Source organism: Cloeon dipterum, chromosome 1 (genome assembly GCF_949628265.1).
Source record: "Cloeon dipterum chromosome 1, ieCloDipt1.1, whole genome shotgun sequence".
NCBI lineage: Eukaryota > Metazoa > Arthropoda > Insecta > Ephemeroptera > Baetidae > Cloeon > Cloeon dipterum.
Window position 1 is genome coordinate 31,589,268 of NC_088786.1, and position 11,918 is coordinate 31,601,185.

Consider the following 11,918-nt stretch of genomic DNA (forward strand, 5'->3'; position numbering starts at 1 on the left):
AATTTCTGGTTCTCAATATGTTTTATATTGCAGAACATCAGCTACAATATGTGTCTTTGGCAAAGGCAGTGAGGTGATCAAGCTCGATTACAAATGATACTTTGTTAAGGATTCGTTAAACTCAACAAGCTTTTAATAAATTCATTTGATAAACATCATTAACAGAAGCATAAGTAATACTATCATTTAACGTCATGTATAATAAGGAAAATAATCATGGTAGGTCCATCAAGGCTTTTGCTTTTTCAGCTAAATTCAATACTTGGTCCGACGCATTTATACACTGGTCCTCCAAGTAACTCTTGCTGTTAGACTCGGCATCTTCTAAGAAGTACCTGTTAGCAAATCCACATTGTTTTAATTGGCTTGTGCTGTTTTAATTGTTATGTTAACCTGTAGTTGACCATTATTCCCAGAGAGTTATTCAGTCCTTTGATAGTAGTGTCTGCTCTCCAATTAAGCCTCCACATCACAGCTCCATTTCTCAAATGGAAATTTCCTTAAGAAGGCACTTCTTTATTTTTTAAGTTAACAACATACATGAAACCATACCAACACTGTCCAAGGCAAACCCTCTGCGCTTCTCCAAGTACAGGTATCTGGCACACAGTCTCATGAATGGATCCTCCATGGTCTGGACGAAGGAGTACTCTGCCAACCATTTGTTGGTAGACAGCAGATCGCGGACATTTGCCGAGTCAGCAGGGCATTTCATAAAGGCTGACAAATTCCCTATCTCTTCTTCCGTGAACAGCGTGTGCAGCTTGGCCACCTTCAATCTGTCCATCAGCCACTGGCGGAACTGAGGAATAGGAGACAGCGACGAGAACTGGTGGACCAGCGGGAATTCGGCGCGCAGTTCCTTCACCACCCTCTTGATAAGATAGTTTCCCAGCTCGATGCCCTGAAGGCCTTTTTGGGTGGAGGTGATCGAGTAGAAAATCGCTGCTTTCACAAGATCAGGATTCTCCTCGGACTCGGCCATCTTCAGGCCGGCCAGTCCACCAGCTGCACTGGCATCAACTGGAAATAACACTCGTGACTTCAAAGAAAGAAATTTCCCTGGCGGGCTAAGAGCAGGAGTTTCTTGTCACAAGCAGAAACGATTTTGCTCTAAGTACGAACCTGAAAGTCTCTGGGCGGCCGTCACAATGCCCTTCATGCTGGAGCTGATGGTGTCGGCGAGGGCAGTGTGCAAAACGACAATGGGCTCGCGCGGCATGCTGTCATGGGTGAACATGAAGCATCTCCTGTACAGCCCCACCCTGCCTTTGAGGTCAGTCCAGCCCCTCATCGGGTGCACTGCCTCATATTCACTCACCTAGAATAAACAAAAACACACATAGTTAATCACTTTGAAATCAAAGAAAAGCCCTCTCGTTCTCTTCAGAGGTGCAACTTGACTTTCAAAAGGATGAGTTAAATTTCCCATACTCGGGACGGTAGTCAAAAGAAAAGCTCTCGTGTGTTGACCTTAATTCAGCCTTGTGCTGGCAGCCGTTTTTGTTTTAAAGTACTCACGTACATAAATGTGACACAGTGGCCATCCAGCGGGCACACGACATTGAGAATTTTTCCGAGCGCGCGCGGCCGCGCACTTAAGGGTGCTTGTCGCGTGAAAATCTCAAGTGAGTACGCGGCAAGCAAAGCAAAACGCACGCGTGACTTATTATTGAGTATGCAGACTGCAGAAATAATTGTTATACCTTTTGCAAGAGGTCGCAGGGTGACTGCCAGGTAACCCTTTCCAGTCGGAGGAAGCCAACCGAAAACCACATTGAGAGCAGCTCCCGCAAAGTGGTGTTTAGCTGCTGCAAAGCAGCGCTCGCTACTTCATCCTTGCATTGGGCCAAAGAATCCTTCAAAAACAGGTCATAAACGCATAAATTAAAACGGGGGAAAATAAATTAATTCTTTGCTCATGCTGAGCGAGGTGATGCGCGTTCAAAATATTTTTCCTGCAGCGTCAAATTATTGCACACAATTTAATTAAGATAAAGTATCATATTTTATATACGTACCAGCACTTGTGTGCGCAAATCTACTAGAAACTTTACACCACTCTCGAGACGGCCCATGTGCGTGAAGAGCCAGTGGTACCTGGGCGCCAGCTGGTCTCGCAATTTCTCTTGTGCTTTTACGGCCCCTCTGTGATCATTTGGCTGCAATTACAAAATTATACTCCTGCTAATTCGCATCAACTTTCACGCACATCAATCTCGAGCAGGGCCCTCGCCGCCTCTTGCAGTTTGGTCCCGTCCACCGAATATGCTGTGGCGAGCATTTTGAGGAAGGTGTCGCGGTCGCTGTCGGTTCTCATGCATTTGTATTCAGCACACAGCAGCTTTACTTTGCTCTGGAAACAGAACCGTGAGGGAATTTTGTTATTCAGGTGGGGAATCGAAAAAGTAAAATATATTATGATACAAGAGCACACATGCAGAGCGGGATCAATGTGGATTTATTCAATATAAAATCATAAAGGCATTAAAAATATTTCTCAAATTGTCGACTCTTCATGCATAATAGCGTGACTGCTTTTCTCTCAAGAATGTCTGCCAGTAAAAAAGCGATTTTACTGAACGAACGCAAAGAGTGGGAGACCCCAACTTATTCCTTTATTGCATTCAACCCTTTTGCGTCACTCTTTTTGTCCTGACTAAGCAAACAACTTATTTTAAAGCCCACGGCGTATTCCCGCAGGTGTCAGTCAAAGGGCAAAAAAAGTTCGGCACATATACACTCACATGACGAGCTCGCACGCACATGACAATTTTTCAGCGCTGCATGTAGCAGCAGCAGCAGAAGCGAGGTGCTAACCCCCGCTGGTCACGAAAGGACATTAAAATTTTCCAGGCGGGGCGCCCTTGTGAGCGTGAATAATTTACGACTGCTTTCTTTAACTGACGCACCGCCAAAATAATTAAGCTGCATTAGGCTGATTAAAATTAATTGTGTCCAGCAAATATAAGAGTAGGCACCGACGAGAGCGTCTGCCTATCGACCTTCTCTGCGGTCGGCGGCGCTTTCCCCATGGAGGCGCGCGCTCGGGGCGCACGGCACAGCCGCCTCCGCCGCTCAGTCTATGGCTGGCAAGCGCGAGGGCTTCGTCCTGCAGCATGTGAACCTGCTGCTCGGCGGGTTAGTACACAACGCACCCCACTTCCGCTCTCTAAAATTGTCTCTTACGTTTTATTTTGGTCGGCAGCCTTTCCTCAAAATTAAATTATTTAAATTTGTTTATATAATTTTTTATTTGAAACGATTCCCGTATGTTTATTGTAGAGCTATATAGCTGGAAGTAGACTAGTCTGAATTTATTGGCTGTGAATTAGAACTTGCGGTGAATCCTGTGTCTGCTGTGTTCAGCCGAAATATTAGGCCAGTGCCAGTACGCGAGGGTTGCCATAGAGACAGTTGCCAAACACGCGATACAAACTTTATTTAGCATTTTGTATTGTACACACCGCACAATCATCGCACAGGGCATCAGCGTCCGCTCGTCCATTGTACCAGAAATGGCCACTTAAGAAAATTGCATCGTGTTACCAACGTAGATGCGTGCTTTCAAAATACGTCCAATTAGATGGCCATTAATGGGGTTTTTAAATTCGAGGAAATGCTCGGAAAAAAATGAATATTTTTCTTTATGCCAAATCCGTGGGGGAAGTTTTGTGGTAAAAATTTTCAAGGGAGAGAGAAAAGCCATACAACTTACACCGGTCTTAAAATTCGCGAAAAATTGATTTTTAGCGTTCCATTCGCGTGACGTGACACAATTATGATCGTTATCTGCTAAGCAATCAATTTCTAACTTAAAAATCCTCATCAATCCGACAACCCTGCCTGTGCTTTCATTCCACTTTAAAATAAAAACAAGTAAGAAATCCTTATTCTAGAATAAAGTATGCCTTACAAAATACAAAACTTGTCGGTTGCTTACTATCTGAAAGTAGGAAAATACTCAAGGATGTTTTATTTAAAAAAATCATTTGTTGCTGCTAGAAAGATTTTTCTATTGCTGTGTAATATTTTCTCATTTAATGCTACTCAAGGAAGTTCTTGAAAATTACGAAACAATAAAGCTTATCGAGTAAAAAAGTTGAAATCCCCCTAAAATTTACTTAATTAATTTTTAGATAAGACCATACAAAAATTTACAAGTAAGCATCTTCTTCTCAAACGTGATTTTTAAATGAAATTTAACAGGGCTATGCTCGGTGGGCTGGTGCTGCTGGTCGTATTGGCATGCTGTTGCTGCAGGTACCAAACGGTACGCAAGGAAGTCCTTCGCACCCAGTCTTCCAGCGCATACTGGTTAGGAATGGAAGAGGACCCGCCCTGCAGCACGCCAGCCCAACAGGCAAGCAACAAAAATATTCGCTAAATTTATTCATTGCTTCCCCAATGATTTTATGGGGTAATACAATTTGTTTGTAATAATAGTGCTGGAATATATTATGTTATCTATTGTTATAGCTTTTATTGATTGAGTTTGCTAGGAGTTTTACGGAAGTGATTATTTCAGGATTATCATATTTCTCGTAATGGCCTGTGTTCCTTAGGAATGCGAGTAATTTAAAATGTAATTCCCTTTAAACAAATTCTAATTTAACACAGGATTTGCATTTTATTAATTTTGTTGCGATTATAGTCTGTTTAGGAAACTTGAATTTTAGCCACTGAATTTGATAGTAGTGCAAATACGGCCAAAATAATGCTTTTCTGTATAAATTATTCGGTTTTTGACGCCACTTTTAACCAAAATTACTTGATCGCATTGAAATACATTTTTGTTTCAATCTAAAATGCTAGATAGAAGATTACATTTATTATTCCTCCAGCGTTGACATAAATCTCGTTTTAATTCCAGCAAGCGCCGCCGCCACCTTACATGGAAGCATCAGGAATGGTTCAACAACAGCCTGAAGAAGACGACCCACCGAGCTATGAAAGTGCTGTTCACATGTGAAATAATATTTTGCAACTGCTTTTTTCACCAAAACCACCACTTGCCTTGATGTTACTGAATTGAACCAAGAGACAAAGAAGATGGATAGTTGTGTCTAGGATAAATTTAATGTCCTAGACCTTATTCGCTGTAGTATTTAAAAGGAAGATAGATCAAAATCGTTTTTATCCTGACGTTAGACTTATTTAGAGAGACGTGTACAAGAAATCGAAAAGGGTAAAACCGCAATATTTGCACATGATGTCATAACATTTTTTCGCAATTTTAGACAGATTAACGCTTTTAAATGTAAAGGCACGATTATGGAATAAATATTATGCTTGAATTTGTAAATGAATTTAAACTGTTTTTAAAGTTGTGTAAAATTTGAGAAAATTGAAATTTTCAATTCAAAATGTTTGTGTTCCGCTGGTAAGTTACGGTAAGTTAAGTATCTATCCCATTATGCAGTTTTCAAAATTAGTAGGCTATTTAATTTTTTAAGCAGTTTTTTTCTTTTAAAATTTTCAAGGGGTTTTAGTACTTTTTGTGCGAAAACGATAGATCAGGTTTCTTCATAATTTAATGAGGAATAGATTCACTTTTTAATTTGTTACTGTGTTGTTGGATTTGAGGTTTTCAACAGTTCTGGTCTTAAGAAATCCAGAGTCAAGAGGTGGCATATTCCAAATTAATGAATAAAAATATCAAAATCCTTACAAATAAGGAGTTCTCAAAGGATTCCGTATTTTAGTTGGTTTTGAATTTATTGAATTCGTGTGGCCTGCATGACTTGACGTGAGGTAAAAGGTCAATGGTCATATTTTTTAATCGAATTCAAATAATTTAATTATTTGAAGTAAAATTTGGTCCAGTAACATTAAATTAACGAGAGCAAATTTATTGATGGTAAATGGGTCGTTTTTGGATTTCAAAAGTGGCAAAAGTACAACTTTAAATTTCCTTTGAAGGTTGTAATGGGATCTGTATCAACTATAAACCTTTAAACAAGAGGAATATGCTTCACAAGTTCTGAAAGATGATAAAAATTATTCTTTTGTAGTTTATTATTTTGACGAAAAATAATTTGAAAATGTATTTTTTAAATGAACATAACTATTCGCATCGTAAGTTGGTGCGAACAGGATAAAAGGCATGAAAAGAACCACAGAGCCCCCAAAATCACACCTAAACGGAGAAGGGTCTAAATAAAATTTAAGTTTTGCAATACATCTGAATTTCATAAAAGATTTTATTCAATAAATTCACCACCTATTAAATTCTGAGAGATTCCTCTTTAACTAATTTATTTTAATTATAATACAAATGCGATTGGCATCACTTATTGGCTCACGCAGAAGAGAATAGTTGCAAATAGCTTTATTGCAGATGGCTGCACACAATTGCAGTATACTGACGAGTGATGCAATTACCTACCTCAACGATCCAATTGCTCACTGCCGAGTCCCTGAAGGAGAAAATCTCCTTGACCAGCTCGCAGACCCTTTGCTCGTCGTCTTGGTCGTCGCAGATCTCCAAGGACCCTTCCTGGAAGGCCCCAGGGGGCGCCTCATCGTCGCCGAAGGGAGGCAGCTGGTGCAGCTCGGGGGTGGGCAGCATCGTCCAAGGGGCAACGGGAGGTGCAGCTGCGCGCCGCAACCGCAAAGCTGCGCGCCCCAACGAAACGAACGAAACAAGCATTTTTCTCCTGGCCACCGGCCAAACTTGGCGTGAGGGCAACAACAACAACCGGCGCAACCAAAGTCACATTGTCCATCACGAACAACTAACACTCGCGGCCAGCTGTCCACTTGTCCAGTCGGACGCTCTCGGTCGCGGAGAATTAACTGATTCACTAAATCAGATACGGTATCACCAGCGCCGATAATGAAAAAAGTTCTCGTTCAACTAATCGAATAAAGCCAGTGTTATGAGCTTGTATTTGTTTTTAATTCCGATTTTCGCATTATGTGTAAAGCTAGATTTCGAACTGTGACAGTCAGACAAACATGAATTTCGGGAAAATCGCGGTAATGATCATACGCAGTTCCTGAAAAATCAATGTTTACTTCTCTACCGCACAACATATGTCCTAGCACGCCCCCTTCAGTTCACGACACGCCCCTTATCTTGTTCCATCGCCCGCGATTCTTCTCGTCTAGTCATGAATTATTTTGCAACTTAATTTCAAGTACAAATAAGTTAAACTTTGGTTCCCAACTTATAAATATGAGCTTCGAATACGATATCGTGTGGATTTATTGTACTTATCTTTATGTATTTGAATTATGAATGGAGATTAAAGAAATAATAAACAAATATAAATTGGGATGCTTTAATGAAAACTATGTATGGTTTTCAATTAACCCTCCAGCCTCCAGATGACTAGCTGATTTGCATTGCGTATTTAGCAAAGATAAAATATTTTGTTATGTTAAATGTTAAACTTTATTACACAGGCATGTTGATTTTCAACATTTTTAGACCATGAAAATTTGTATAATTACAATGATTATCTTCAATATCGTTCAAGGAACGAAAAGGAACATTTGGATAAATTGGAAATAATGTAAAGGTAAAAAAATACCAGAAATACAAGAGACAAACTACATATATACGAACACATTTAAAAAGATCTAGGATTTCAAGCTCATTTGATTTAATTTATTTAACTATACTACTATTATTATTAGGCCAGAATGAATTTACAAATTGCGACTGTGAACGTGAACATGAACTTACTAAAAAAAAATTCTGCAGAGCCAAATTTAAAAAAAAGTATTTGATGAATTCATAATACAACGTTTAAACTGCATTTTATATTTGGACCAATTTAAATAAAAATATGAAAAATATATATGTAAAATTTCTTATCACAAATTTCAAAGTTAAAAATTGAACAATCAGCTATTAAGTTAAATGTTTGAGTCTAATTGTATGATAATATAGTAGTGTGCCTTATTAATTATGCAACCGTTAGACGAAATAGCTTCTTGAAGTAAGATGAAGTATTGATTTACAATAATTGATTGATTTTAATAATAAATTAACTTGTATTAGCAGATAAATCCTATGAATTAAAATATTTACAAATCTAGGAACCACGAGCTTATTTTATGATGATAAAAGAATTAAAGAAGGGATTCAAGAGCGATAAATTGAATGGTGGAAAAAGTGCCTCTTGCATGGTAATATGCAAGAGGAAAAAGTGATAAAAATAATATTAACTTTTTGTTTGCCAGATGGCATGCAAACCACAGGAAGCCAACGCACAACTCACAGGCAAGAGCAAAGGTGGAAAAAATAGCAGAGGAGATAATGCTAAATATTTGCTTTGTAAGCGGTCGGTGCAGCAAATTTAAAAATAATTTTATTTAAACTGCGCGTTATGTGTGCTCTTGAGCTCTTCGCTTCAAATAATTACAATAGAGCAGAGGGAGCGCGAGCTAAAATGATGACGGTGTGTCATCGCATCAGCGACGCATGCGGACTGGCGATGTTTTCTCCTGCCATGACCACAGAAGTAGCAAGAAGAGTAACAGGCGCGATCGAGCAGCTGAGAACAGCCACAGCCACCTTCCGAAAATTTGTCGCCGAATAACGCCGATTGCGCGTTCACTTCGTTTCCTCCGCACGTGCGTCGACGTCGACCACTCACACATTGCCGAAATGCTGCCGACGGCGCCTCAGAACCTCGTTTTCCTGGTTTGCACTTGCCTGCTCGTACAGGCCGCCTCCTCAGGTGAGCTGCCTTGCCCTGAGCAACGCCAATCGATCAACCAGGTGTTAATTTTGCAGATAAGGACGAGCCCTGCAGGTTCAGTGACATTGAGTCGTGCGGCCAAAACGAGCTGTGCGTGCAGAATCAACAGAAGTCCTCGGTGGGAGTTTGTAAGTGCGTGCCAGGATTCAAAAGGAAGAGTAGCGGAGAATGCACCGAGCAGAATGCTTTGCCCACCACCACCCCAGGAAGCCTTCCGACTGCTTCACCACACATTAATGGACCCACAAAACGTATGGAAATTGTTTGTTGGAAATTTGTTTATATCTTATTTGTTAAGAATTTTGAAAGAGAGGAAGTCACATGAAAAAATAACAAAACTATATACAGAGTCATAAATTGCACCGTTACATTCTTATCTTAGTATTTTAACAATAGACGCTGAAAAATTAATGCTTTATACCCTCTGTTTGTCAACAAGCTGCGTTTAGAATTATTTTTATTTAACACATCCTTTAGTAGTTGCCAACCCTTTGCTTGACTCTTTTCAGTCTGTTTTTTTAAGTTGTGGGTTGCAATGTTGGATTTTTATTCCAATCAGCATTCAAATTTTAATTAAAATAACAATAGTTAAACACTTGCTCTAGTTTCCCACCATGTTTTCTGATAATTTCCTGACTTGCTATCCTCATCTTGCTATGGGTTAATTTTCTTTTCAAATAATATTAAATGATCAAAGAAACAAAAATCTCACCCATGGAATTGTTAACTTTTTAGACAAACTTTGTATTGCATGATTTTTTAAGTCGTCACAACTTCAATTATCAGATCACGTGATAAAACAAAACCACAAACATGCTTGAGTTTTGAGCTGTGTGTTAGCAGTAGACACTAATCTATCAAATCAGAAACGATATTTGGAATCCAATCTCAATGTAGCTCCATTATATAATAATCTCTGTCAAAGAGTCATATATCTGCTCGAACAAGCTTCTTAAAAGTTTCTTTTCAGAAAGCCAATTCTTAATAGCAGTGCCTAGAGTATAGATTGGACATGAGCCCCTACAACTTCTAACCTTCCATTGCTTGGAATATTATTTGTTTTCCAGGCTTCTTTAATAAGTACTGACTGAAACGTGAAACGTGCTTATCAATTCTTTATCTTTCACGATGTTGATGCTTAAACGTGCTCGTTAAAAAGACAGCTGTATTGTTTAGTGTTTTCTGGAAAGAAACTTCAAGTTTTATCAAATCAAAACATTACTTGATTTGTTAAATTTTTCATTTTTATCAAATTATATTATGCTTGCACTTGCACAATATTTGTTTAACCCTTGAGGATTACAGCTGTTACTCATCTCAACGCGAGGATAATCTCCTTCAGAGACCCCAGACATCATTCGCTTCTGAGATCACAAAAATTGTTGATATATCAGGATGAAATTTTCATGGCAGCACCTTGACAAGGTCAGCTAAATAGCGGAGTGAAATTTTTCACCCTCCATGATGTTCAACCCCTTTAAAAAATAGCACGTTTATGCATTATTTTTGCTCTCCAGAGACCACAGTTATGGACATAATATCAAGGTTCAAATTTTCAGGGTCGGACCTTGCAGTCAAGGGGTCTTTCATGTATCTCGCCCTTTAATGAATTTATTCAAAGTACAATCATGAAATTTTTAACCTGATATGTTATTAATTATGGTCTAAGGAGGTCAGAAATTATGAAAAAACCTGTTATCTTTTTAAATTATTCATTGTTAAGGTGCTACCCTGTGAATTTCATCCTGATATGTGAATAATTGTGATCTTGGGATCAATTAATGATGTCTGGGGCATCTGAACGATCCCATCCATGCTAAGCCTCTTGCAGAAAGTCAATTATTTCCATAAAACCAAAAGAAAAAAATTCTTTGAGTTTTAGTATAGCTTAGAAGGACTCAAAATAGGCAAATATCAGATTTTCCACTTGTATTTTAAAAAGTTATACAGCTTTAAAAGAAGCTTTGGGGTCCCTCGAGGATCCCACCCGATTCCTCAATGTTTGATTGTTTGAGAAAAAAATCATAAAACATACAATTTGATTAATTTAACTTTATTTTCCAGATGATGCTGTAGTCAGCCACGTCTTGGTGCCTGTTGTGCTTATTTTAGGCTTGGCCATTGGACTCGTTTACCTGGGCCACAGATACAACTGGCCCGGCAGAGCTAGGGTCTTCACTCAAAGGATGATGGCATCTCGAAGAACAAATGATGTGCTGATTCGAGGACCAGATGACGACGATGACCCAATAGCGTGAGAAAGGCCAGCCCAAAGCTGTGTTTAGCGAGGAACGCTGTTTGAGTGCGGCTGCAGCTTGTGGGTGAATTGCTTGGCATTGGGAAAGTGAGGCTAGCGGAGAGAAATGGCCACCCTCAATATTTTGTACCAAATGAATTCTATAGATAATCATAATCAGACAACTCAATTCTGTTTCACAATTGGTTTTACTAGAATGCCATTGCTGAAGATGTAATTGTGAAAGAAAAGAGTGAGAAATAGGCATTCAGACTCTCAAGAAAGACACTAATTGCATTAAGTTTAGTTGAGATATTATTATATAATTATTCCACATCAATTGTTCCATTACTTGTTCCCAAGTTGATTAATTCTATGGACCTCTAACATTCACTCAAGTCATTAATTTAAATTTGTAGCAAACTGTGATGAAATACCCGAAATACCTAGATATTTCTGTTATGCATAGCTTGACTGCTTTATGTGTAAGCATTGAAAAAGAACTGTAAACAATTTCTGTATATTAACGATTAAAAATTATTGGTAGAAGTAGCACACACTTAGATGTATGGAGTTTAAATTTTATTTCGCCTCAAGATTTTCGATTCAAGCATCACAAGTCTTGCCCGGGAATGATTTATGAAAATTGAAAAAAATTCAATCACAAAAAATGACATTCATTCAAGGTCAATGACCTCTAATATCTATTGCCATCTATTGGCATTTAAATTTTCTACTATGACAAGATTTTGATGGCCGTGCGCAATAAGTTCAACTTATGAAAGAAAAGTCGACCATTCTCTTTTCGTGAAGCTATGTGTTGTCAATGTAATTTTTCAGTCAAGAATCTCGCGCAGTACATATCGGTTGCAAGCGAAACAGCCTTAGTTAAATCGAGAAAAATTCCTCTGAATCCCAACTCCTCGCTATTCAAACCGTGCCGCTACTGCTGTTGCGTGGTGGGACGG

General features: G+C 38.9%; 3 protein-coding genes across 3 annotated transcripts; 2 read left to right on the top strand and 1 right to left on the bottom strand.

Annotated features, from left to right (window-relative positions):
• Window positions 1-111: 111 nt before the first annotated feature.
• Window positions 112-7,035, bottom strand: LOC135941141 (malonyl-CoA decarboxylase, mitochondrial-like). The gene is made up of 8 exons (XM_065486436.1): window positions 6,389-7,035; window positions 2,213-2,356; window positions 2,022-2,162; window positions 1,707-1,859; window positions 1,126-1,321; window positions 553-1,023; window positions 394-499; window positions 112-335 (listed from the first exon to the last, which is right to left on the bottom strand). The coding sequence occupies exons 1-8, from the start codon at window positions 6,650-6,652 to the stop codon at window positions 215-217; spliced, it is 1,596 nt and encodes a 531-aa protein (XP_065342508.1). The 5' UTR covers window positions 6,653-7,035; the 3' UTR covers window positions 112-214.
• Window positions 2,874-5,315, top strand: LOC135941148 (uncharacterized). The gene is made up of 3 exons (XM_065486450.1): window positions 2,874-3,141; window positions 4,210-4,363; window positions 4,874-5,315. The coding sequence occupies exons 1-3, from the start codon at window positions 3,086-3,088 to the stop codon at window positions 4,970-4,972; spliced, it is 309 nt and encodes a 102-aa protein (XP_065342522.1). The 5' UTR covers window positions 2,874-3,085; the 3' UTR covers window positions 4,973-5,315.
• A 1,398-nt stretch (window positions 7,036-8,433) lies between the features above and the next one.
• Window positions 8,434-11,513, top strand: LOC135934549 (uncharacterized). The gene is made up of 3 exons (XM_065476390.1): window positions 8,434-8,693; window positions 8,750-8,965; window positions 10,779-11,513. Exons 1-3 carry the CDS (start codon window positions 8,435-8,437, stop codon window positions 10,970-10,972), a joined length of 669 nt encoding a protein of 222 aa, XP_065332462.1. The 5' UTR covers window position 8,434; the 3' UTR covers window positions 10,973-11,513.
• The last annotated feature ends 405 nt before the right edge of the window (window positions 11,514-11,918 follow it).